General features: G+C 40.8%; 1 protein-coding gene across 4 annotated transcripts in view; it reads right to left on the reverse strand.

Moving 5' to 3' along the window:
* Positions 1-5,833: 5,833 nt before the first annotated feature.
* Positions 5,834-27,629, reverse strand: part of CTCF (CCCTC-binding factor) — a 45,420-nt gene continuing 23,624 nt past the window's right edge. For 2 of the 4 annotated variants that reach the window (XM_069085736.1, XM_069085737.1), the window contains exons 3-12: positions 22,066-22,855; positions 21,579-21,749; positions 19,323-19,456; positions 17,376-17,496; positions 14,363-14,512; positions 12,018-12,178; positions 11,325-11,507; positions 10,788-10,923; positions 9,868-10,032; positions 5,834-7,400 (exon numbers count right to left, since the gene is read on the reverse strand). In XM_069085736.1, the coding sequence (XP_068941837.1) occupies positions 7,216-7,400; positions 9,868-10,032; positions 10,788-10,923; positions 11,325-11,507; positions 12,018-12,178; positions 14,363-14,512; positions 17,376-17,496; positions 19,323-19,456; positions 21,579-21,749; positions 22,066-22,846 (2,187 nt within the window). In that variant the 5' untranslated portion in view covers positions 22,847-22,855 and the 3' untranslated portion in view covers positions 5,834-7,215. Of the gene's footprint in view, positions 7,401-9,867; positions 10,033-10,787; positions 10,924-11,324; positions 11,508-12,017; positions 12,179-14,362; positions 14,513-17,375; positions 17,497-19,322; positions 19,457-21,578; positions 21,750-22,065; positions 22,856-25,441; positions 25,565-27,629 lie in introns of all 4 variants that reach the window. The other 2 variants (XM_069085738.1, XM_069085739.1) reach the window with 2 other exon arrangements.

The raw sequence follows: 27,629 nt of genomic DNA on the forward strand, positions 1-27,629 counted from the left end.
TAATCTGGAGAGGATTCCTATAGGTAGTGGCATTTGAGCTGACAAGGAATTCTAAGACACAGAAGTGCATTCTCAGTAAGGGGGAATAGGACCATGGGACACATTCTATGAAGAGGAGAAACACATAATTAGGCAGGGGTTGTATTTAGAGTCAGATTGTGAAGAATTTTAAGTGTTTATATTTGATATGAGTAATGTTAGTCTCTGGAATCTGAGTAGGGCAGCGGTATGGTCAGACTTGCACTTCAAAGTGAATTGCACATTCAGTGAGGGAAGAGTCCCAGTGTCTAGCACCAGCCCTTGCAGAAAGGCATGGAACACAATACCTCCTGAATGGTATCTTTGCCTTGACTGGAGGGAGGCGAGGTTCACCTGTTTGTCTAGGGTGCCTAATAGCACCCATTCTCCAGAGGGTCAAAAGCACTTACTGTTGGACTTGGACTTGGCCTAAAATATTTAGTTTTCCAAGGCTCAAAATGACTGACCACATACAGTTGAGATTAGATAGTCAATACCTGTTGGCTTGACCTCTTTGAGCAGAGAGAGCAAAGAAAGACATACTTTAAAGAAGGAGAGCAGAATGCAAAGAACTGCCAGATTATGCCATGACTGAATGATCTAAGGCTGCCAGTGCCAGGCATAGGTAAAGGAAAGATGACAATGCCTACTCCTTCCTTCTGATCCCCTCTGGCTACTCATGGATCCACACCTTTCTCTCAACTTACCACTATTGTGACTCAAGACATCCAGGGCCTTCCCTGCTCTATAACAGGTAAGAATTGGATTGTGAGTAGGTCACAAAGTTGATGGATGTGCTTTAATGTTGCCCTCTTCAGAACATCTCCAATTTAACTGGAAATACCTTAACTGATTTAGAAATTGCAGGCCAACTTGGGAAGCCCAGTTTGGGCAGCATTTCTGGCAAAGAGAGTCTCAATCAGTTGCTCTGATCATAGGATTTAGAATCAGAAGGAACTCATCTGGTCTAATGCCCTTCCTCATTTTACATATGAGGAAATTCAGGTCTTTCTGAGAAGCAGTGCGTCCCCGGCCAGCTCAAAAATAATTAAATAGGAAAGTCTGGAGTTTTGAACTTGTTTTTAGATGACAAATCTGGTCCTCTTTCCACCCCACTACAGAGCTACATTTATGCCCATTATGTTGGTGGAAGGCCAGCTTGCTAAGTGGCAAAGATCACACTATAGGAAGAGGTACCCAAGGAAGACTTAACTAGGGCATTAGAGAACAACCCCAAAACTGGATGGACATAAAGACAGGAAAACAGAGGCTGAAGTAACAGCCTGAATATACAAGTATTGAGGTGAAAATGGTTGGATGGTTTGCACAAGTAAATGGGCAGAGTACATAGATAGGAGGGCTGTGAAAAGGAGATCGATCCTAGCTGCAAAACGCATTATTTTCTTAAGGGGAGTGACACAAAGAAAACTTTTCAGATACAGAATAGGAGCATAGCTTAATGGAGGCATCTTTGGGCTGGAAATCAGAATTCCTGGGTTCTAGGCTCAGTGCTGCCACTAACTGGCTATCAGAGCATGGCCAATTCATCAAGGAGGGGGTGGAATCAGATGATCTAAGGCAAGAGCAAATATGGAAACATCTCTGATATGGAGAAGACAAACATGCATCCATAGATTCCAAAGTGAACTGTTATTTGCATGATCAGAGGCAAGTAAAAAAATACTAAGCCTCAGTTTCTCTTATCTGTAAAATGGCAGTTAATACCTCAGGATATCTAAAAAGTGGTTGTGTTGTTGTTCACTTGTGTCTGACTCTTCGCCCCATTTAAGGTTTTCTTGGCAAAGATCCTGATTTGTCATTTCCTTCTCCAGCTTATTTCACGGATAAGGAAATTGAAGCAAACAGGGTTAAGTGACTTGACCAGGGTCACAAAGCTAGGAAGTATATGAGGTCACATTTGAACTCAGGAAGATGAGTCTTCCTGACTCCAGGCCTGGTATTCTATCCACTGTGCCAGCTTGCTGCCCAAAGTGGTTATGGGAAGAAATATTTCATTAATTACTCAAATAGAGCAGTTAAAAGTTTATAATCAGGGATCATAAGCCCCCAAGGGAGGGAGCAAAATGAGGGGGATAAAGAGGCAAAGAATGCTTCAGCAGAGGGGAAAATTTTAATATTCATTTAAGAAGTTTGATAATTGGGTGACAAGTCTACCAAGGCTGCTTAAGAGCTGCTTCCACAAGGCAATGCTTAGAAACTGATGGTCTCTTACTGATTCTCTCTAGCTTAATCTTTTTCTTATGTGTCCTGATTCTTCATCTGCATAGCAATCATTTTTGCCCTAGCAACATCATAGGAAGCAATGTACTTTCCACTGTATTACACCATAGTGGCAGGAATGAGTCCTGGGTTCTAGTTCCATAATGGCCAAGTTATACGGAGTACTCTGTGATCTAATGCCTGGAGCAATCTGACCATTCTACAGAATGCATGAGAACAGTGAGCCCACAGAAGACAAGAGGAGAACCCAGGCTGCAGTCATGCAAGAATACACTCCTTGCTTATTAGTTCTGGAGGACAGGACAAAGATCAATGGGTGCAAGTTACACACAGAGAGGAAGAGCTGTCCGCTCACCCTCAGAAATCAACTTTCTAACAACTGGGTCGGTCCAACAGTGGCTGTCTTGCTGAATAGTGAACTCTTATTCACTGAAAATGCTGAGGTTAAGCATGGCTGACCATCTATCAGACATGCTATAGAAGTAGGGACTAAAGCATTTTCTTTCTCCATATTTCTTTCCTCTTAAGTCTTAGTTAAAGCAGTAGAAAAATGTGAAGGAACCTTTTTTTTCTGAAAATTAAGAATAAATTTAAGATAAATGTTAATGGAAGGAACGAGGGTTTGATGATCCATTTCCCTCCCACAGAGAAAATAGCAAGGGGGGGGGGGAAGAGAAGGCAGGAAGTGAGATAAAGAACATCTATTATTTTGTATCTTTTGCATGATTTTTCAAACGGATCAGAATTCACTTGGCACCTACAATTTCAAGAATGTTTGAAGGTGAGTTAGAATAGATGTTAGCCCAGTGACAGACAGTTCAGCTTCCCCTTCCCCAGGGAACAGATACTTCTGGTGGCCCCAGTGAGGAAGAAAACAAGTCAACGTTTTTGTGAATAAAGACTGATGAACCCCCCGTGGCACAGCCTCTGAAACAAGGGGTCCCTGTCACTATCATTCCACTGACAATGGAGCATTGGTCATGGAAAGATGGTTCTACGTAAGTGGATATGAGTGAAAGATCCACAAAAATGGAATTTCTACAAAGCTGCTGAGAGGATGGGAGTAGGAGAAGAAGAAACTTCATGGCTGGAATGAAAAACAATGTCAGGTGAAAAGGGGAGAGAGACCATGGGAGACCAAGCTACTGAGATAGAAGCACTCTGCTAAGTTTTGGTGTTTGCTCTGGTAAAAGTGGTGATCTGACTGCGAGTACAGAAGACGCTGGAAATAAATAACGTAATTAGCTACAAATGTCAACCTTGTGAGTCATGTGGGAATGAGCAAGTTGACTGTTACCTGGAGTGAGATCAAAAGTATAGTATAGACCATTGTCTTACAAAACAAAAGGAACTCTGCTAATGTGGCAAAAGATATCTGGCAGGAAGACCGTACAGACCCAAAAGTTCAACAAGGAAAGGAAGTACTTCAATTTTTTCTAGTAGTTAAGGCCAAGAAATGGAGCTGGTCATTTTGTACACAAGAAAACCGACACATCATATGAAGAAGTGGAATGAAGAGCGGACCTGGAGTTGACCCAAGTTCTACCCTGCATGGACATGACCCTATTTAACTTGAGCCTTGGGTCACTCCTGCAAAATGGGTAACATGTAAAACAAGGTGGGTCACCAACAGATTTAAGACTGAAATATCAGTGAAGATCCCTAGTTTTCATGAAAACAGGAAACTGTTGGGACCTAACCCATTATGACTAATAAAATACTCCAAATCAGAAAGAAATCTCCACGATAAAACTCAAAGGTAAAGAAAACTCACACTGAGGGCCTTTGTGCTTAAACTGAGAACATCACAGTCCAGAAAGATTTTGAAGGGGAGAAGCACTAATGTCAAGAGATAACAAATGACCCACATGGAGTTCGTCTGATTGCCATGCAGGAAGAAAGAAAACATACAAGGGATTTACCATCATGCCCACAAGCAACAGCCAAGAATGGCTGATAAAGCATGAATGTGGCCAAGCACAGTCTTGAGTGAGAAAGCCTGCCTGCTGAACAAGAGGATGAATCTAGACTGGAATCCTAAAGGACAAACTCCTAAACACTTCTTTGGGACTAGACTATGGCCATTTTTCAAGTTAAGCCTGACAGCAGGCCTCCTGACCCTTGTGTGATGAAAACCAGGCAAGGGAGGAACCAAGCTAAGCAATGCAGACAACCTGGCTCTCGGTGAATCTTTGCAGCGAGGCTGAGGAACCACATTTATGAACTGACAGATGATACTAATTAGGATGGCTGAGATCAAGACTACTGAGCAGCTACGAGTTTGAAACACGGGATTAAACTTCTAAAAACGACAAGTACATCCAGGGAAAAAATAAAGAGACTCAGTGGGAGGGAGAAGTGATGTGAGCTTTTTAAAAGCAGAGACTGTCTTTCCCCACGTTCCGTACAGCTCAGAGTACATGGTGGGCGCCTGGGAAATGTTAAACACCACGCAAAATAGAAAACACAACAGAGCGAAGACGGATCCCAGGAAGGGAACTGGAAGTGGTGCCCAAAGGCCTCATCTCCCTCCTCCTCAAATGCCTGATGTATGAAAGAATAATAGACATTTCCCCCACTAGAGTGTGCTCAGATTATACCCACATTCAAGTTCATAGCACCTCCTTACCAGGCACAAGACAATAGGATGAGTCAGAGAGAAATGTTTACGCAATACATGTGTTATCTACAGCTAACAGAATGGAGGTGTGTACCTTGGGCTTGGGCTCGGTTGGGCAATGACTTTCAAAGATTCTGAACAAGGCATTAGTGAGATCAGTCAAAGTTTAAGAAACAGACACAAGGAAAAGGGGAATTCTCCCTGTTGTATTAGGCAGAGGTCTAATTCAGGAGAATGAAAAAGGCAGACATTAACCATCAAAAGTCCTCCCACAGAAAGTGGCTGCAGCTCTCGTTGGAGATGACCTTGACAAAGAAGCCTGGTGCAAGTGGCAGAAGGACAACTTGCCACTCACTGATGGAACTCTCCTCCAAGACTTCTCACTGCTAGCAAGGCACTTTCTGATTAGCCTGACCGACTTTCCCACCATGCCAGACTGCGCTACGACCACCTCTACTTTCTGGGATCTTCTACATCCCTGATTCTTGGTGGATTTTCAAGATTCCTTACAGGAATCTTGTGGCTTGGATCCTTAACGACATACAGGGCTCTTTCACCCCAAGGTTTGTGACTCTTCTGAAAGAGTGGGTATTGGGAACAAAGAGAGAACAAGAGACAGAAATGCTTCTTGGGATTCAGTACGTCAGACCTGGAGAGAATTCATTAACACGGAACACGTTCTTCTCCCCAGCAAACTTCACAGGAATTCAGCATGCAGCATGTCCCTCAAAATCCAAGTCGTTTTGTGGGCTCTTTTCCATATGCTGGAGCAGGCCCCGACTTCCCAGGAACACGGCATGCCATCTGAGGGCAGAGAAGAAAACAAAAGCCTGGCAGCTTTACCAGTGGCAGCTGGAGAACAGCTTGAAATAAGTCTGGGGATGACAAAACCCTATCAAGCCAGGAACTGAGTTCTTACACAGCTCAAACGAAACTAGCTGTCTACAGCACATGTTAATCCATTATTATTTATTAGCTGTACAGCAGTATAATTCACCTTCCCAGCTTTGAAATCCCCATTACATATTTTATTACAGTTCTCATGTTGGCCTTCTAGAATAATGAAAAATATCACACAGTACAGCGGAGTACAAAAACGCATCAACCTAGAGTCTGGTAGCTATGCTCATAGCCTTCCTTAAAAGCGATACACAGAAGAAAAGTTTGTTTGAAATCAGCAAGACTCTATAAAAAGCTTACATTTTAACATGACAGTCCATATACAAGCATCATTTGTTTTGAAAGTTGTGTTTGTTTCACATTATTGTTTCTTTTTAAGATCCAAAATTTAAATTACTGACCTAGCAAAATTTCCTGGCCCAGGTTTTCCAAGGGCTACCATGACCCACTTAAAACCGCTGTTTTTGCCTTAACAGAGGATTTGTAAAACACAAAAATACAGCTATAAAACGGAGCAAAGAAAATGTAGATGTGAAATCATAACAGTTAATTATACAAGGTTCCAATGCCAGTTCCATGTGCTCGGAATAAAAAACGTTCCACGTGGACTCCCATTATTCAGCAAGCAATAGTCTGGGTACCTTCTTCTACGTGATTGTGATCCATTAATTTTTTCCAACATTTACATACTATTGAGTCTGTTGTAACTTAATTTGTAAGTTAATTAAAATGCTGGGTGTCTTAAACTGCACTTCTTTCCAACCTCTTAATTAATGGAAAAGATTAAAATGTAAAAAAAAAAAAAACAACAAAAACCAGGTATTTACAAGCTTGACCATAACAGATGCTTTGCTAAGAAAGCAGCAAAGTGTTCAGGACAGAAATCAATCATAGCATGCCATATTACTGGTGTGCAGCTAACTCCAAGCCATAGGGAGTCAGGGAAAAGCAAAAATAAAAATGGTTTAAAAGTCTAGGACCCTCCCAAGTCTGCATTTACAATTAAAAACTCTTCTAGGAAGGGGACGTAGAACTTTGGGAAACCTTGGTGGCAATTCCGGAGTGGTTTACCATAAGGGCTTCAGTGAAGGGCTTCAATGTTTCCATTTCCATCTATAAAAACTGGTTACATGTAAACATGGTCCTTGGACCATCACTGCAAGGCTGATCTCAAATTTCATCCGGCAACCCCCTCAAGGACTCAGTGTGTATTCTAACGTTCCATGATCTGCAACGCTAACATCAAACAGCAAGTTCTAGTTAAATCACTCACATTTTCTACCATAATCTTTGAAGTTTAAGTTCCCAGTATGTTTGGTAAAATGGTCTAAAATGATGCATTTCCCAAAGCCAAGAAAACAAAAGAAAAAGAAAAAAATAAGATTGAGCCGTTTAAACACAGCCCAGGCCAGTTCAGCGAGCAGAGCTGTCCTCCATCACCGGTCCATCATGCTCAGGATCATCTCTGGAGTGAGATCTCCGTTGGGAGCCTCCACCACAGCAGACGGGGGCTCTTCTTCTTCACCTTCTACTGTTTCTGCATCAGGCTCTTTTTTGACTTCCACTATAATGTTTTCAATTGCACCAGTGTTCTGGTCTTCAACCTGAATGATTGCTGTAGCTAATGAGGAAAAACACAAAAAACAAATGTCAAAATCCCCTAAATATTCCATTCCTTTCTCTTGTTAAATATAGTCACAGAGTGGGAAGAGACTTCAAAGGTGATCTCTACTGTCCTCTTCTTGGCCCAGTGCCCCTGAATAAAGAACCTCAGTGGGGAGGCCCTCACCACCTCAGGAAGCGGCTCTTTATGCTTTAGCCCTCGAGGGGTCTGACTAGCAGAAAGATTTTTTTTTTACATTAAGTCCACCCTTGACCCTCACTAACTCTCCATTCTGTTATGTGAGGTCAAGCAGAACAGTCCTACATACAAGAGTCCTTCCAATACCTCAAGAGGTCTGGTGTTCCCACCCAAGCCTCTTCTTTTCCAGCTAAATATTCCCAGTTCCGTCAACTCCAATATGGCATCATTTCTAACTTTATACTGAGGTCCCTGATTAGGATGCCTTAACACAAGAGTAAAAATGCCCTGACAGTGCACTACAGGAAAGCACCACTATAAAACTCCAAGTGCAGAGTGGCTCTGTACCAGTTAAAATCATGTCAATTCTAAGTAAATACGGCTACAGAGAGAACACACAGAACATATCCTGGCTAGTAAGAAGGTTCCACATGGACTTCTTCCATTCTTCAGTAAGCAGAGGCTGGCTACCTCATTCTATCGAATGTGACCCATTACTCTTTCTTTCTAACACTTATGTACTAGTGAGTATTGGAAACAAACTGTTATACTCTGGGAAGCAGCAAAGAATGGGCACCCCATCTCAACATTTGCTAAACTAAAATGCTTCTTTTTAACAAGTGCCAGCTTAAATCAATCAATAAGTATTTATTACTACGGAGAAGAATGGAAAGAGAATCAAGATAGGGACTGAACTGTGGTTTACGTGACAAAGGAAATTCCTGGATGAGGAAAAATCCCTCTACCAATGCAGGCTGGCACCTTCTTCGCAACTTAAGAGTCTTCAGAGAATTGCCCAGGACCCTGAGAAATTGGTTGACTTGTGCCCAGGGCTACATAAAGTCAGTCCACGTCAAAGGTAGGACCTAAAATCAAGGCTTCTGGGCTCTGAGGACAGCTGTCCATTTAAGATGCCACAGCTGCCTTGATAAAGGAACAAATACAAAATATTTAAGTACAAGATTATTTGGGAGAGAGGGCAGCAAGCAGTTGGGGGTATGGGCGGGAGCAGTGCTTTGGGAGGAGGATCAGGGAAAATAAAATGCTGATAATCACCCACAAACACTTTCTCTGAATGTTAAAATTCTTAGTTTGCTTTGGCAACCAAGTCTGTTTCATAGCTGGCAATGGAGGTGAAGCCATTTGAAAGAAATTTCCACCTACTAAGGAAGGACTGAAAATCTGTTTTCCTGGCTTTCCATGTTATACAGAGCAGCTGCTATAGGCTTCTTAAAACCCCCTAAATCCTAGGCTTTTATTCATACTTTACAGGGAGAGATGGGGTAGTTCTATTTTACAATTAACCAGCTACTTCACCACTACCACATAAGAGATGTGAAGAAAAACTCCCTCACAATAAGGGTTCAAGTTCAGCCTAGATTATCACAACGTAGAGATAGTCTAAGATGATAACAAGTCCACATACAGGCTAAATGCCTCCAGGTGCCTTCCAATTCAGAGTTTGTGCACAGAGAACATTCTTGTGTGTGGAAGGTGAGGGTGGGGAGATGGTAAAGGCAGTGATCTTAAGTACAAATTATGCTATTTCCCTGAAAAACTGATCCCTGTGGCTTAAAAGAGATTTTCAAGCAATTAAAAGAAGGCTAGAGAAATTAAAATGATGGAAACAGTTGAGGGACGCCTGCTCTAAGTCCTCTATCATCCCATCTGCTGCATATTTTTATGAATGTAAAAAGGAGCTGGGCTCTCACAACAATCAAGCTATCACCTCTGAAACCATTTCAGAGCACAAATTTACATGGAAGATTGGCTCCCCTTAAGAAAATTTCAGAAATATCAGAAGGAAAAAAAAAGGGGGGGGCAGGGAGGGAAGGTTAGGCCAATTTTACACGCATGTTATTCCCATAGACTGCATGTGTACACACATACACGAAAATGATCAACTAAACAGATGGATAGACTTAAAACCTTCACATTCCTCTTGTTTAAATCCTACATGTAAAGCCAAAACCATGCCTCCTCTTGCCCACCTCTCCAACATTTTACTATCAAACTCTCGTGACAGAGAAAGACCCTAGGCAGAGTGGCAACATTATCTGGCTTGTCTCAACTTAATTCCCATCCCATGTAACAGCACGAAATGTTCTTCCCAACAGGAGGATGGGATTAAAAGCTGTCTAGAAGTGGGGGCGTCATTTTTATGGTAAATGAGTTTAAAAAGAACAATAAGCCCCCAGACAACTGTTGCTACAGCAGGGCAGTGGCCAGTCTGTGTCTATGTTGGGAGCTCTCGTCCCTGCTGCCCAAGTCAGGGGCAGTGACTCACGCTGGGTTTGCTTGGGCTGGCTGGCCTTGCCCGGCGGCCTCCCTCTTCGCTTTTTGGCTGGGGGTGGGGTGGGAGTAACAGGCTGAACTTCGGGTTCGGCTTCAATTTCAACGGCAGTCTCTTCCTCATCTTCATTGTCATCCAGGTCTGGTTCAGCATTTTCTTCTTGCAAAATTGTGGGGTGCAGAAGGGTGAGGGGATTGGAAGAGTGAGAAAGTGGAAAAATATTTATATAAATTATCTTTCTGCTACCAGAAAAATGCCTTGGGGGTATATGTATGTATAACACTATTGTTAGGTTTTTGCTAATATCAAGGCAGACTCATTTGTACCTGAATCTGCAAATTCATTTTAATCTATGTTGCTAAAGTTTTATAATGCCAGATGGGAGGGAGATACAAGGTCCAAACTCAGAAGAGCATACAATTAAAGTACCACTGGTTGCCAGATTTATCTGATCTCATTGACCTTGAAGAGCTGGAAGGGGCCTTAGAGAATAGGTAGTCCTACTCCTTCATGGTATGGAAAATGGAGGTCAAGGAGCTGGTTTTCTGAATAGTTATAGGAGGCGAGATGGGTACCAGCAACTGAAGACAATGGTGGTCGCTTTCCTGGATCAAAGGGCCATTGTTACTTGGATAGGACAATACACAACTATCTGAATTTCCCCACACAATTTCTTTAAAAACAAACCCCCAAGCCCCCTTAAAATGTCTAGAGAATATACCTGCATGGCTCTCATATAGCCTACTCATTACACAAATACATAATATAGTGCAGTCAACATTTTGTACACAATCTGAAAACTCCATATATAGCACTGGACATAACTGGTAACAGCAAGCACCACATTGCAGTAAATATTCAATGTGGCAGAGGCATCTGGCCTATGCTGAGACAGGAGGAGGCAAAGCTCTTACCACTGTCAGATGACTCCTCTTTTTTAGAGCGCATCTTTCTTTTCCTCCCACGCTTGCCTTTCTTGGTTTCACCTCCATTTTCGCCATCTATACCATCTAGACCAGTACAATTGTCAGCATGCCTTGCCATTGTGTTCTAAATAAAGGGAAGACAAACCAAGCATTTGACTAATGCAATAGGCCACAAAGCAAGATCTTCACACTTTTAAAACAAAATGCAAACAAGAGTCAGAACAGTCTCTTTACTTTCATAAAGGAGATTTATTTGCTACGTCTGACTGCATAAGTCTAATCTGTAGAATGAAGAGAGCAGTAGGACGACCTCACAGGGCAGTTTGATTAAAAAGAGAGTGTAACAGGTACTACAGAAATACTGGCTTCAATTATTTATAAAAAGAAGTTCAGGTTCTTTTTGGTACATTAGGGATGTAGGTACACAAGTTCTAAATAAATCCAACCCATCTAACAGGTAGAGTCTACTAATAAGGAGTAAGGAAGAATTTGCCATGTATCAGAAAGGGAAAGCCCAGCACTTACCCGGCGTGTGAACGTTTTACCGCACTTAGAACAGACAAAGGCAGCAGGGACAAAGTTGGGGTCATGATAGCGTTTGAAATGCATATCCAGGAGCTGTTTCTGGCGGAAGGTCTTGTCGCAGTGACTACAGGCATAGGGCTTCTCTCCAGTATGTGTCCGTTTGTGCATTATCATGTGTCGTTCCTGAGAGTGTAAGAAAACAGCTTCAGAAAGCACTGCCTGCTACTGAATTAAAATATCTGACAGAACTCCTGAACTGAAGTCTCAAAATCCACTGATCATTTTTGGTTAACATTTATTGAGGAAATAAAAGAGAATTTTTTTTAGGTATGTTCTTCAGTTTTCAAAACTGATTCATTCAAAAGCTCCTGAAGACACAGTCTAAGTTTCTTCACGGCACTAGGGGTCATCTGAATAATGCAAACTGCCAACCCAGCTCAAGTTCCCCTCTGTCAAATAACATCCCAATTTCCCATTTCCTTCCCTCCAAACTCCTATCCCTTTTCTGACTTTTCTAAACTTTCTCCCCCTAATTCTGTACTTGTTTCTGCATAACTTGCTTAAGCAGCCCTTTACAGTGGTCAAAGACTCCATTTTGATATACTTTCTCTCTTCCTGTGCCATACAAATAGGACCCATGAGCTAGAGGAGGCAGTCGTGCTTTCTCTCTCCCAAGAACCCTTCACAGAGTACCTGTCTGCATGCATAGTCGCACTGGTCACACTTGAAGCGCTTCTCATTTTTGTGGGATTTTTGATGCTGAATAAGGGCATACCGCTCGTGAAACACAGCATCACAATAACGACATTTCTTGCCCTGCTCAATATAGGAATGCTGCTTTCGCAAATGGACACCTGAAAGAATGCCAACACATACTTTGATGCATAAAACGAAAAGCCAATGAACACTCTTCTAGTGAACACTTAATCCCCACACTGAAGGCATTTCTTTAGCTAGCTGACTTTAACTCACATTTATAGAATAACAGCCCACATGTGTTGTGCTTTAAGATTCACAAAGCACTTTCCTCACAACAAGCATGTGAGCAAGCACTCTCTTCTACTTACAGGGTGAGTGAACTGAGGCTCAGACAGAAGACTCCTGTCAGACAAATCCTCCAGAGGAACCAATTCTCTCAAATCTCATTTAACACTCTATTTTTTATCTAAGGCATCCCTCATATAATTGTGCATTATAATGGTGTTTGTTACTCCCCAACTGGATTATAAACTCAAGAGCCCATACCTTACCTAAACTTCGCCTCTCCCTAAAACCTACCACAGTGCTCTGTTGAAGTAATTCATCAAACGGCATTTGTTAGTGAATTGAATTCAGGGCTAAAACCTTTCAGCCTGAGTGCTACTTTCCATGGTTTATAAGAGATGGAATTTTAGCCTGGCTCTCCCTTTCACATTTCACTACCTCTTGTGCTTTTTCTTACTGGTGGACTTTCTTTTTCGGGTGGTGCACTTTCAAGTAATTATTACAGATGTAAACAACTTGAGGGCAGGCAGGGATCAAAGCTTATATTTATTTCCTACAGTGTCCAAACGATGCCTCATAAATTATCCAATATCTGGTCATTATGTTTTTTTTTTTTAAAGATAACTTATTGAACAAAAATGCCATGTGGCACCAACCATAGCCTTGAGCTCTGAGTCAGTATTAGTTCCTGGGTGCAGAGTCTTACCTTGGATCCATCTCTGTAGGCCTGTTTCTTATCTGTAAATGTGACTAAAATAACATGCGCACTCACAGCCTCATGAGGATCAAGAGATCATGCATGTAAATGTTATTTCTAGCTTAAAAGTTCTAGATAATTATTTAAGTTCCTTTCTAATACCACAATTCTATATAATTATATCACATTACTGCCTTTTCTTCAGCAGGTATCAGTTTAGACTTCAGCTCCAATTTTCTAGTCTTCATTAGCAAGATTGTTTATTTTATGAGCAAAAAGGAAATCTACATTCAAATTTATCCTCTACCTCAATTAAAGGACATGTGAAAATACTAAATTGGATAGCACCTAACAAAGAGTTTTGGATGAATTCTATAAAAATATGTTTACGAAGAATCCCAGTAAAGAAACTAACTTTACCCAAGCTCTTGTCTGAAAAATATGCATTAAGTATGAGCACTTTATGAGTCAGCAAAATTTTCAACTGTGAAGAATAAATTGACATAATATGCCATGAAAAGGCTTTTAAGAAGGGCTGAATTGTGACAAATATTGCACTTCCTGACAGGACTTGACTCAACTGGGAAATGGTCTGATGAAAATGTACTTTTTCTTTTTTATCTATGGCCAGCTCTGGCCATGTCACTCTTCTGCACAGAAATCTCAAAGGGTTTCCTTACCTCCTGAGTCAGATTCAACCCCTATGTGGCACTTAATGCTTTCCACAATCTGGCACCAAGCTAGCTCTTTGGACCTAATTTAATATTATTCTTGGACCTATACTCTTAAGAGTCAGTTTTCTCAGTTCCCAAGCATGTTTACACTGCCTCTATGTTGTCTTCCCTGCCTGGAATGCCTCTGTTCCTCTGCTGGAATTCATCCCCATCCTTGAAAACCTAATTCAAATGTTAATTCCTTCAGAGGCACCAGCCTGTGTGAGAACCCTCAAATCTCAGCAAACACTTTGCTTATATCTTTCTAAGGCATTCCTCATATAACTACGTAGCGTGACTGCATGTTTGTTACTGTCTAACTGGATAATAAACTTATGAGCCCATATCCTACCTAAACTCAGCATCTCCCTAATGCCCACCACAGCACTCTGTTGAAGTAGTTCATCAAATAGTTTTTGTTGGCGAATTGTTTTAGCATGAATGCTACTCTTCCTGGAGAAACAACAGAAATAGTAACAAGGTAATTACTTTCCCTAAAACTCAGGCATGTGCACAAACGATAGTTTGTAGCTTTTTGGGTCAGCTGGCTCATCCTGACTCTACTGATAATTATTCTAATGCTCATGCTTTCACACACACACTTTAAGGAGGACTTCTGATTAATGAACAGCTAAACCACTTACCCAAATCACTTTTTCTGGCTATGACAGTGTCACAATGTGGACAGTGAAATTTGGCCACATTCTCTGTGTGCTTCTGTAAGATGTGCATTTTCATTGTGCCACTCTGGGTAAACCGAGCATGACAAATATAACATTCATACGGCTTTTCACCTTAAGAAACAGAATTGGACATGTTTGTTAAAAAAACTTTGACTATAAATTAAGATGAGTCTAAATAATCAAAGTTTCATAAACCAGAGAACAATTAAAGGAAATCTATTTGGGCAAGCTACTGTCTAGATTTCTATTGGCCTTCCCAAGAAATCTGAAGATTCTATTAGAACTCTGAGATCAACTGTCAGCTACCAAGATTCTTTCATTTTTTTTCCCCTAGCAACTGTTAGAGAATTTAAAGTTTTTTGTTCTCTGACCTTAGGAGTATGTGATACTGGTGCTTATTAGAGGGGAAAAGGAATACAAGAAGAATGACAGCTTAGAAGTTTTCCATAAATTAGCAAACTGATTAAAAAACCCAACTAGAGATACACAGGTCTCATCCTTCAAAAGGTTTGTCAGGTTTTTCCATACTGGAAAGGCTCTGAATATAACACCAGTGGAAGACTGCTTTCCAAGGACCAGATTCTTCATTGTTAGTAAGATGGTCACTTGGGGATGAATTCTTTAGTCATGGTAGCACACAAATCAAAGAAAACACAAAATAGTTCTCAATCCCAGGCGGTCAATTTCTGCTTCTGCATTGAAAGGAGTAGGGCAGTGGCAGAGTGGTGCGAGAGTGTTAAGAGTCTATATATAGGCCATCTAGAAACACAAATCTGGACTGTCGGTAAAGGAAAGATTCTTGTTCAAGACCAAAGAGCAAATACGGTAAGGTGAAACTCAAGCACATCAACCCCAGACTTCTTGCTCTGAAGGCAATCAGAAGTCAGAAGAAGTTACTGCTCAAGGGAAGAATGTCTCAAGTCCTCCTCGGAGAGGCAAAGTAGCTGCCCAAGGTTGGTTTTACCTTGAGTCCAAAGACAATGAGAAATATGATTTCATGGGATATCTGGTTGTCTGCTGCTGCAGTACTTGTAGTAGTTATTTGCAAAAACTATTAAATAAATGCAATGGATAAGTCAGTATCTGTCACAGAGGATGAAGAGGAAAAGAAATTATTCAAGAATTGCTAAGACTCTCCAAAATTAAAACATACATTTGATACTTGCTGACTAGTGCAAAGGTGGATATAGGTAAGGTGACTATTATACTGAAAAAAAAAATGTCTAGAATAAAGAATAAGAGAGATCTAAGACTTATTAACCACACAGAAGCCCCACAGCTATATATCATGAACACTTTCTACAAGAATTGGAAAGCAGCAGACATGGGTTAGCACAGAATGGCATGGCATTCCCCTTTCTCCTATCCCTGCAAAGTGACTATATTTTGAAAGACAGAAACTCATTACTAATGGAGGCATCATTCCTGAACCTACAGTCTATGTATAATCAAAACAAAGCTAGAAACAGAAAAATAAGACAGGGTCTATAATACACAACTATTTGAACAAGTTATTGAGGTTATAGAATGAATACTGAAAGGATGTTGATCATAATGATTCATTGAGGGATTGTTGTTCCTGTGTGATTGATTGAGCCAAAATCCTTTCAAGTGGTGATGGATCTTATCTAGGAGTCTGTTCTGGAGCTTGAGGCAAGCAGCACAATATTATCCCCAAGAAGGAGCATCTGGAAGAACTCATCCTCTTATCAAGAACCCCTCCTTCAGCCTTGGATTCTCTAAGATTGGATCTCCTCTACGACAGTGGCAAAAACCTTTGGGGGACCACACATCTCCCTGTTTGGTGCTTTCTCATCATATTAATGATGAGAAAGTTACTAAGGCCCAACTTTTGAACACTAATATTTTAACAGTGTCGCTGAATGGTTAAAAGTCATGGAATACCATGGTTTCCAAAGAAGTAAAAATAAGTACCACTCAGGGAAGTGCGGTGGATACAAGGAATTTTTAGCACTTAAACAATAAGTAACTAAAAAAGATAACTGAAGTAAAAGATGTCTAAGAAACGAATGAGTGAAAAAGAAGATGAGCTGATCATCCGGAAAGCTTGAAGGACAACTGGTGGTCAGGCTACCAATGATTTAGGGAGATCCAGAGTTCTCTCCCTTTTTCTAAAGTCCTCATTTCAAGACGGTGACAGACAGGACCTCTGAAAGTAGGTAAGATTAACATTGTCTTCAATCTTGTTCAGATCTCGCCTAACCTTACAAGGAATTTAATTTAAGGTGGGCAAGCCCATTGTGTTCTACACAGGTTTCAAGGGGGATAAATTTTTTGATTATATTGCCCAAGGCTGACTAGTGTAGAAGGAAATGACATAATCAAAGTTACATTTCCCCAACCCTCATTAGAATAGGTCTACACTTCTCATTGTAATATTCATTCTCTCTCATTACTTGTTAACCAGTAAGAGTTGAATATCACCCTTAAGAACACCTACTCTTCCAAGGGCATATAAACTGTGAGCCCACCACTATAATTGGTCTTTGGCATTTGAGAGTGTCACTGACATTTTTATTAAAAAATGTGTCCACTAGAATCCTAGAAACATCAGGAAGAAACAAGTTCACAAACACACTGGGTAGCCCTGCTGTGGTGAACTGATGGGGAAGATTTGGAGCAGTATTACACAGGATGGTAGGCAATCTGAATGAGGTGTGATCTGCCTTGTTGCTGAGTGACTCCATCTCTGGTCTACCCCAGTTATCTGCACTAGCCAAGCAAACCTTAGCATTGGCAGTATCTTCTGCCGTGTCCCCACACGATGAGATCATAGATCAATCTGAATTTAAAAAACAATAAAACCAGACATTGGCACACGTGTTCATTACATGCTACTTGTCCATTTAGCAACTAGTTGGTCAAGAATTCCCAGATATGTGATCCACTGAAACAAACCTAACATCTGACAAGAAGCAGTTTATGAGTCTAATCATACAGTGCAGCAGCATACCGGAATGGGTTCTCATGTGTCTTTTCAGCTTGTACGTGTCCCTGCTGGCATAACTGCACAAGCTACACTGGAATGGACGCTCTCCAGTGTGAGAGCGAATGTGACGTTTCAACTTGCTGACCTGAAACAAAAAAGCATCAAGTTATCAGCCTTCTTAGATACAAAATGGCAATTTTAGCGGTACTTGAGCACAAAAGCTTGGTTTAAAGACACTGAAGACAAACCCCAATGGACCATCACTTTATGGACCAAAATTCCAGATCAGAGCTGGTGGTCTTATGACTACAATCTACTGTCTCCCCACATTCTAACTATTCCTTGCCTTGTGGTGATGCCTCTTCCAATCTAATAAACATGGTCATGCCTAAAACTAGATCCTAGATAAAACTAGGCCTTATGCCCTCTCCACTTTCTTAAGAACTCATTTATTTCCATGGTTTCGACGACTGCCTTTACAGGGCTAACTCTCCACATTGCAATGCCAATCCCCCCAATGCTTCCTGCTGGCTCTAATTCCTATCTTCATCCTCTTCCCCACTCGTTGTCACTTTCAGGTATGGATTTGGTTGTATGATTCTCCCACTCAGAAAAGCTTCTAATAGCTTTACTTTTTTTTTTTTGCAGGGGGGGAATACAGGGCAATTGGGTTTAAGTGACTCGCCCAAGGTCACACAGTAAGTGTTAAGTGTCTGAGGATGGATTTGAACTCAGGTCCTCCTGACTCCGGGGTTGGTGCTCTATTCATCGCACCATCTAGCCACCCTAGCTTTACATTTTAAAGAGCAAAAAAGTTGGATTCCTTACCTGACTTCCTCCATCTCTGGTCTACCCCAGCTATTATCTAGCCAAGCAAACCCTAGCACTGGTAGTATCTTCTGCCTTTTCCCCCACACATTTCACCCGCTTATACCTCCAAAACCTTGACATTAGCCACCTTCTTGGCCAACTCACTCTCTTCTTTGCAGTCATATTATGGGTCCTTTTCAAGCACTTTAAAAATATGCCTAAAGGGGAGGCTAGGTGGAGCAGTGAGTAAGAGTGCTGGCCGGGAGAGTGGGTCGGGAGGACCCGGGATCGGTTCGGGCCTCAGATTCTTAACACCCACACCCACACACACAAAAAAACTGGCCATGTAACCTTGACCAAGTTACTTAACCCCAATTGTTTTAAAAAAACATATATGCCTAAAGAATGACCACCAACAAATTATATCTGGTTTCAAATGTTCCACCAAGCTCTTGGCATTCAAGTATTTCTAAATGGTAGTATTAAGGGTTACTTATCTAGTGTTATGGGGTTTGACAAATGCTTTCCTTCTTTTGACTTTGTAAGAGGGATCATTTGAATGATTATCTCATGTCATAAATGAAGAAAGAGTTTCAGTGACTTCCCTAAAATCATACCAGGACACCAACAGTTAGAATGGGAGCTGAACCTAGGTTTTCTGGTTCCAAGCTCAGGGTTTCTTGACTCGATACACATCACGATGGCTCTCATGGACATCTAGAACTGTGTTTATTTTTGCTCACATTACTATCATCTATCTGCCCCACCTCCATTATTAGCCTAACAAACTCCAAAGCAGACATTATGGTGGGTCTACTCCTTTAGTCGTCCCACTATGTATGACTTTACACATGACAGATGAACATTTATTAGTCAAGGAACTGCACCCTCCCCCACCCAACTGTCAACCCCCATTGCAGCTAAATTGTACACTGTGGCAAAAACAACTGGTGTGGTGGGAAAGGTTCATCAGAATTCATTTCACAGTTTTCTCTACCCCACTTCCACCAGATTCCAGTGATTGCTCTTGGTGTTTATATACAACCAAGAATCAATTACTGGCAATACTAAATTAAGTGTTTAACACAAGAAACTGTGTTCAACGCTAGCATTGAAGAGCTCTGTTCTATGGAAAAGACCACCGAAAAATGTAACCTTTACCTCAACACTAGCATAATCACACATGGAACACTTGAAGGGTTTCTCATGGGTGTGTTTATAGCGTCGATGCCGCACTAATTCTCCACTGGTTACAAAGGCCATGTCGCAGTCTGGGCACTTATGAGGACGAGTACCTAAAAGGAAATAACGCAAACAAGTCAGCCCTGGCTTCCTCAGTACCATCATTTATTAAGAACCTACTATTGTTAGAACACTGTGCTAGGCCCTAGGGGAGATCTATATGTCTATAGAGAAGACATGTCCTTTGTCCTTGAGAAATTCAGTCTAGAAGCAACACAGAGAGCTGTAATATACAATACATGAAAAATGTTACAAGGCAAGAGAACTATTATGAACCTGAGGTCGTGGAAGCCTTTATGGAGGTGATAATACTTGAGCTGGGCTTTCATAAAGGTAACTAATCTCACAGACCTAGAGCTAGAAGGGGGCTCAGAAGCCTTGAGTCTGACCCTTTCATTCTACAGATGGGGAAACTGTGGCCCAGGGAGGGGAAAGGACTTGTCCAAGGTCCTACAAGCCATGCACATCTGTGCTCCTCCCCTGTTATCACAGACTACCTTCACTTTTAAGAGATGAGGAGAAGATTGATGACACTCACCACTACCAGATCACAGCATTTGTAAAGTGCTTCGTAAACCTTAAAGTAGTATGTAACTTTGGACTGGTAATACTGAGGACAACAGCTAGCACAGCTGTGGGTGAATGTGATGGTGTCAAGACACAGCTGACACCCAGTACCTGTTTCAACTCCTTATAGCCTCACCAGATGAGCCAAGAGTAATGTATGGGGATTCCTCTTGAACCTACCTATAATGAAAACCTCAATTAATGAGAGTGTTTAGATTTTTAAATTTCACTTTCTGGTTTTAATCCTTGTTGTCAAACAATCCCGGTGTCTAAAGGGTCTGTCCTGGCTTGGTAGGTTCAACACCTTAAATGAATGGGCTGTATCTGCTGAGGCAGGATCATGCCTGAGAACAACCATGCACACCCTTGAGAGTGGGAGACCTGCTGGAAATTGGGCTGAGGATGGCACCAAGTTTAGAACTTTCACAAGCTGCTTGTTTTCTGGTGATCTGCCTCTTTCCTCTACTACAAAAACTATATGCAGCAGGTTTCTAGTTGGTTATAGTTGGACTGTCCATTTTTGGCCTATACCATAGGATTCTATATTTGTAAAGCATCACAAACTTTCCATGGGCTAAATGGAGAGAGGAACTACTGGTTATTCTCTTTTAAGATCTAGTCAACAGTTTTCACACCCTCTTGAGATTGTGGATGATTCTCCAGACTTTTTGCTATTATTTTTTCTAGATTCAAGAGTACCAATTTTAAAATCTGCATTATTGCTGCCATTGGCAGCTAGGTGGCTCACTGGGGTCTGCAGTCAGGCCTGCAATTGAGATAAGGCTTCAGACAATTCCTGTGGGATCCTGGGCATGCCTCAACTTCTTCATCTGTAAAATGGAGTACTATAATACCACCACCTCCCTCCCAGCCTTGCTGTGAGGATCAGATGAGATCCTATTTGTAAAATTGCTTTGGTACAGTGACCCTGGACATGGAAGGTCACCTCCTTGATGTTCACTTTTCTCCTTTGTAAAAGAAGAGGGTTGCAATAAATGGCTTAGCATTTTTTACAGCTCTAAATCTGATATCCAAAGATGGCTAAGAGAGAGATGACCCTTGGCGCCAGAAGGGAGAACACTGACGGGATGGCCTTCATGGGATCATGGTGCTATAGCTCAAAGCAACTTCGGGGCAGAGCCCATCCAGTCTAATCAGGGATGGCAGGGTGAACTTCCCATGGTCACACAAATAGTGTCAGGAGAAGGATTTATACACAAGTTCCAAGAGATTAGTATCAGTGCCTCTAACATAATGTTTTATAGACATCTTATAAAACCTATTCCATCCAATGTTTTGCTAATTTATACAAGCATGATGAAGTTGAAGTTCTAAGACTACTGAGGGAACGCACAGTCCGCATTAACTCAAGAGCCCTTTCCTGGTTCTTCCTCTTACCATTAAGTTGAAGAAGGAGGATGCAAGCCTGCACTTCTCCTACCTCCAAGTCTAGGCTCTTCTGGCCTCCATCCACCCAGGAAGACTATCCAAAGCAGTCATCCACAAGAAATTCCTTATAAAGCCTAGGTCTGTACACCCAATACTCTCTGTTCTTAAAAAGTAGGCCCCCCAGCCCTCCCTCCCCTCCATCCCTTTCCCCTATGGCACCTGTGTGAGTATTTAGGTGGTTTCTCAGCAAGGTGACTGTGCGGAAAGCTCTGCCACAAAGATGGCACTTGTGTGGTCTTTCGTCAGTATGACTTTTCATGTGTCGATCCAAATTTGAACGTCGTGGACACGTATAACTGCACAGTTCACACTGGAATGTCTTTTTTACACCTGTACACGAAGAAAGGATTTTAGCTGAAGTTTTATTGCCCCTGGACTGTCACAGGGATTTCTAAATTTCATTGGCCCTTCTAGGTAAATCTTACCTGAATTTCTACCTTTAAGCTCACTGCTGTTATAGCCCCACATTAAAAACCAAAATATTTAATGTGGGAAAAAACCCCTAGAACTTAACTTCAGATTGGTTAATAAGAGTTCTACCCACAACAAATCAAAACTAGATTCACTTGTACACAATGTTGTTTACCCTCTGTTCCATCTCAAACAAAAGGCTCTGAAGGACAACCATGGAATAAACTCATTTTACCTTTCTTTTTTATTTTTGTTGGCTTTGGAGGCTTCATGTTACCAACAACCTTCTCCGCATTGACTTCTGATAACAAACCCTCTTGCTGCTCTTCTTCAAAGTCATACACAGAAACGTCCACATCTTTGCCCTCCTCTGTGTAACGAAGTTTGCTCTTTTTGGTTTTTTTTGTCTTTTTGGCAGGTGGCTGATAGTCTGGGTCTTTCTGCCAATTAGGATCTTCCTGGGGTTGCAGCTCCCCTTGCTCTAATGTCTCAACCTCACCATTGGCACCTACTTTTACCACCTGGAAACCTTCAGGCAAAGGTAACGTGTGACAAATCATGGGCTCGCCTTCGGGCAGGCCTTCTTTAGAGACCTCATTTTCATAAGCCCCCTGCAGTTCTTCTACAGAAGTGGTGGCCACAGGCACCGTTACTGGTACAGGGACCTGAACAAGCTGAAGCTCCCCAAGGTTTATAGGTTGTTCTTCCATATTAACAACTTGAAGTGTTATTATCTGTGTGTCATCCACAGTGGCATCAGCTTCCTGAGGCACAGCCCCCTCCATGACTTCAGTCTTCATCTGAAGCAGGGCAGGGTCCAGCTGCTCCATCATGACCATCTGCACACTGCTGTTCACCTCCTGGACCACTTCACTGCCGTCCGCCTGGGTCTGTGATATATGGCAAGCCTCCTCATCCTGGCCCCCCTCCCGGCGCCTCTGATACGTTTTTCTCTCTTTTCCTTTGATGAAGGTTTCAGACTCCTCCATGATTGCTTCAACTGCTTCACCTTCCATTTTCCTTCCCTTTATTAAAAAATAAAATATACATAATGATTAAAAAAAAAAAAAGGATTGCCTTCAGTCAGCCCAAGGACAAATGAGAAATGTAGCACAAATGAGAAAACTGAAGCAATGAAACTGTTTTGTTCTTCCTAATAAAAAGCACTTACATTAAAAACAGTGTATTAGTAATTTTTAAAAGTTTTTTAAAATTAGTGATAGTGTTTTATTCATGTAATTTATTTTTAACTAATGATCATTTCTAAAAAATACCAGTCTTTCTACACTGAGAAGTGAACAATTATTATCACCACCACCAAAAACAGCCAAAAATCTGTATGACAATGTATATAACATTCTGTTCTGGTACTGGGGGTGGTGGGGGCAGGAACACAAATAAATGTAAATAAAGCACAGTTCCAGGAATATTGTACTTCAGGCTTTGTGGTATAAAGGGCATATTGGGTTCTTCTATGGAGCATTTATAGAAGGGGATGGACAAATTTATTGCATTGGATGAGGTGGTATAGACACATAGCAATTAGAGTATATTTGGAGTAATCATGTATCCCCTGAAATGTTACAGAGTATCAATCTTTGTAACTCATTTGTATAATTCCTTCTTATACCTTTATTAAGTTCTATAGAAGGATTTCTTCTGTTACTATAATTTTATCCTTTCTACAATATATTGTTTTCTAAGGATATGTGATTATTTAAAATTATGATCACTAAAAAACTTTACATCTATAACAGTAAATCATAAAAGAATGAATAGCTAGTCAGTCCACCAACACATTATGTATCAGGTAAAGGAATTTTACAGGTTTTGCAATTTGTGAATGTGCTGAACAAATGAGGTAATAATTCTCTACCATGCCCACAAGGATCATTGATTTTTGAGCTGGAAGGAACCTTAGTGGTTATATCAAGTCTAACTTTGTTGTTTTACACATGAGAAAACAGATCCAGAGTAACTGACAGCTCAGAGTGACACAGCTAGTAAGTTAGATTAGGACTTCAAAACAAGGTCTTCCCTCTCTTTCTTCAAATATCTTTGGAGTCTCTTCTCTCATTCAATCAAATAATTAGGCCATAACCCTTTACCCAAACTGATGTTTTTAAAGATCTTTCTTTAGAAGAAAAAAATGTTTCAGGTGTAATTTCAGTTTCAACATTGTTTCCACAAACTTTATATATAGATCAAAGAACATTTACTTTAACAAGCACTGAGAGGCTGTGAGAGGTACACTGGATACACAGCAGGTCTCAGAGGTAGGAAGATCCCTGCTTCTGATGCCTACTGGGAGTGACCCAGGCAACTCTCCAGGATCACAAATTAAAAAGCAAATGCCAATCTGCTCCTGACCAGGAGACATATTAAGTCTGGTTTTTAAAAAATAGTGATTTGTGAACTGTCATAAATAGCTAATTACAAAAAGTCACAATCCTCCAAATTAATGGTTGGGTACACCTGCATGCTAAAACACTGTTTCATTTGTAGATGTAATAAGCACATATAAATAAAAAGCTGAATGGAATTTGTTTATAACTATCTTTTTCACTTGGGGAATTTCTAATAATATAGATGGCTCTACCACTAGTAAAGTTTCTATTTCCCTGTTTGGGTTTTATTCTATTTTCATCAAATAAAAAAGGAAGAATTTTGGTGCTGTTTTGAAAACTATTACAATGTGAAAAGTTGATGGTTGCCTCAGGGCTGGAATCCAATCTCTTCTAGAGAGCATTCAGAGCCCTCTCACCCTAATCTAACTCCACACTATTTCTCCAACTTCATTTTCTACTGCTCCCCAAATACCACATTTCCTGTCCAGTCTACCTGGTTTTTCTCATTATCTTCTGATGCTATGGTTTCTCCTCCCACTCTGGTGTCTCTTGACTCTGCTGGTTTAAGTGCTCCTGATCCTTCAACGTCCAGCTCAGGCCCATTATCTCACAGGAAGCCTTTTTTATCCCTCTTTGATCTCTCCTCCTTTGTTAAACTCCTAGTGCATTCATCTTCTAAACCACTCGATTTAATACATAATTATTTTCTAATTGCCCCATGCAATCCTCTCAGCTAGACTGCAGGGTCCATGTAACTCAGGCCTCCTTTGTACCCCTTATACTTAGGCTGGCCTTACAGGCTGATTACTTTTACATTGTCTTTTTCCCAATTGAAAGAGAAAAATGACAACAAAAGACAGATTAAAATGAAAGTGTGGTCATCAAATTGAATTTAAAGACAAACTTATGAAGAATGGATCTCTGAAAAGAACACTGAAGTAATATTGCCATGAGCCTACAGAAAAATATTCTAGTTTCTTCTCAAGCACAATCAGGTAAACTGGACTTCTGCTCCCATTTAGCACCCGATCCCTACTGCTTTCCTCCCCTCTCCCTTAATTTGTCCTTTCTACTCTGGCATTTCTGGCACCTGCTCTCCTATACCTTTGTTCCTTTTGGTCAGTAGCCAGAAGCTACCAGAACACCACTGATTAAGTGACCCAACCTCCCCCTCCTTTTGTCAGAAAATGACATCTAAAACTAACTTGGACAGAAGAATTAACCCCAATTTTCTAAGACCTCAGGGAAAAGGGTTTTACAAACCTTCCTCAGTAACCAGTTCCAATATTTAATTCATTGTTAGGAAAATTCTTCAAAAATACTGAGACTGCAATTTTACCCATTCCTTCTTATTCTGGCTTTATCGAAGATAGAGACAAAGCATATCTATCAAGAAAGACAGAAAAACAGCCAAGAGTGAAATATTTGTATAGTGTTACTCTCAGACAAGTATACTTAAATATCCACCCCATCAGAAAAAAAAAAAGTTTAGTTTTAGTTGAAATAAAGCAAAACAAAGCCAACCTTGGCAAATGACTTAAGGCAAAACACTGTAGAACATCAAACTACAATACAACTGAACAATATTCTGAAGTGTAACCATAGATGTCATAAATCTAGAACTAGAGGAGGCCTCTGAAGTAACCCAATCCAACCCCTTGAATTTAAAGATGAGGAAATGGATGACAAAATGAAATATCTTGCCCAAAGTCACACAGGGAAAAAGAGTCAGAGGTGAATTTGAAGCCAGGTCCTCTGATAAAAGAAGCAGCGTTTCCTCCATTATACCGTGCTGTGACTCTATAGGAAGGTGAAGAATAAAAGTTAGGCTTTCTTTTCCTCAAGAACAAAGATTACATAAGTACTCACATAGGCTATAATCAGTTCATTTATCAATATTTCGTGAGGCTTCTAGGATTAGTGATAAAACAATAGACTTGCAGTCAGGTAGACCAGTCTGAATCCTGCCTTAGACGCTTACACTACTCAGTCTGTTTCTTCATCTGTAAAATGGGAATAGTATCTACTTCACAGGGTTGTTGTGATAATAACACTCATTAAGCTTTTAAGTTACTGTTAGCTTTTCAATTATGTATGTTATATATTTAATAACACAAAAATTACTTAAAAGGGATGATAAATTAGTAAGAAGTGATAGAGATGTTAAAAAAAACCAGAAGAAAAAAAGCTTGGAAGGAGACAAAGATAATTTTGTTACTTTTCAAATTTAATGTTTTTAAAAAACAAAATGTAACAACGGAAGTTCAGTTTTATAAACACGCTTCCTTTTTGGGTTTTTTTTTTTTTTGTATACTGGAATGTTTGGGTTTTTACATAATTATTTAGTTCATAATAAAAAGAAAAAATGTCTTGACCAAAATTTCAAACCTACAGGAATCCCTGGGCCTTGGTTCCCGGACAAAATCCCAAGACCATAGAAACCAGAGCTAAGAAACCCTTCAGTTCATCTAGTCCAAACACTTCACTTTACAGATGTAGAAAGTGAGGACTAGGGTAGGGTGAGCTCCTTGCCTAAGGCCAAGTAGATAGTAAGCAACTAAGGAAGAATTTGAACCCAGGTTTTATGATCTGAGAGCACATCTTTTTTTCATGCCTCTGCCTTGTGACAGGAAGTAAGAGTCTGAGGCACAATGCAAAGGCCACTAGTTGGAAGACCTGGGTTCAAATCCAGAACCTGCTCTTTACTACACATGTGACCAAGTCCCTGAGCCTCTCTGGGGCTCAGCTGCTCTAAAAGAAGAGGCGGTGCTCTCTCCTGCCGCTAGGCTCTACAGCCTAGCTTCCTATGACTAGCTGTCCTCTTCAGTTTTAACATTCTTTGACTCAAATTTCAAACCACCAAGAAGGCACAGAGACTCCTTTGATAAAAGCAGCAACATTAACCTTCTGCCTGGAAACAATCACAGCCAGCCGATGTCACTGACACACAGATACAGCTAGTGGAGACACTTCAAGGTTAATATGAGAACTCATGTTTGCTCCGCCACTACCAACTAATTCCTAGGGTACCCTTCTCTAGAGAACTAAGACTGCTCTGGCCCTCACTGAAAGAACCTCTTACTGTTATGTGCCTGAGGGATGGCTACCAAAAACATCTCCTGGAGATGAATGCCATAATTAATTATTATAGAAACTCTTTAAACATATTTCCATTCAATTACTAGCAGCTGTGTAACAATATAGAAGATTTGGGGACTATCTGAGGGTTCCTACTTAAAAAAAAAATTCTCTCTGGCAACTAATCTCTTTATTGTTATCCTAAGAATAAAGGAAAACACTTCTTTCAGTGACCAAAACTAGTTCTAAAGGAATAAATGATGACTGCCTGACAATTCAATTACAGAAGAAGGTGGCAAGGTCCTACTTCCCTGGAGAAAACAGCAGACATACTTTAGGGGGTGAGGCGGAATTTAACATTCATTAAATGCTT

This window comes from Petaurus breviceps, unplaced genomic scaffold (genome assembly GCF_028583685.1).
Source record: "Petaurus breviceps papuanus isolate PSGF00001 unplaced genomic scaffold, PetGlider_PUasm1.0 176, whole genome shotgun sequence".
Taxonomy (NCBI): Eukaryota; Metazoa; Chordata; class Mammalia; order Diprotodontia; family Petauridae; genus Petaurus; species Petaurus breviceps.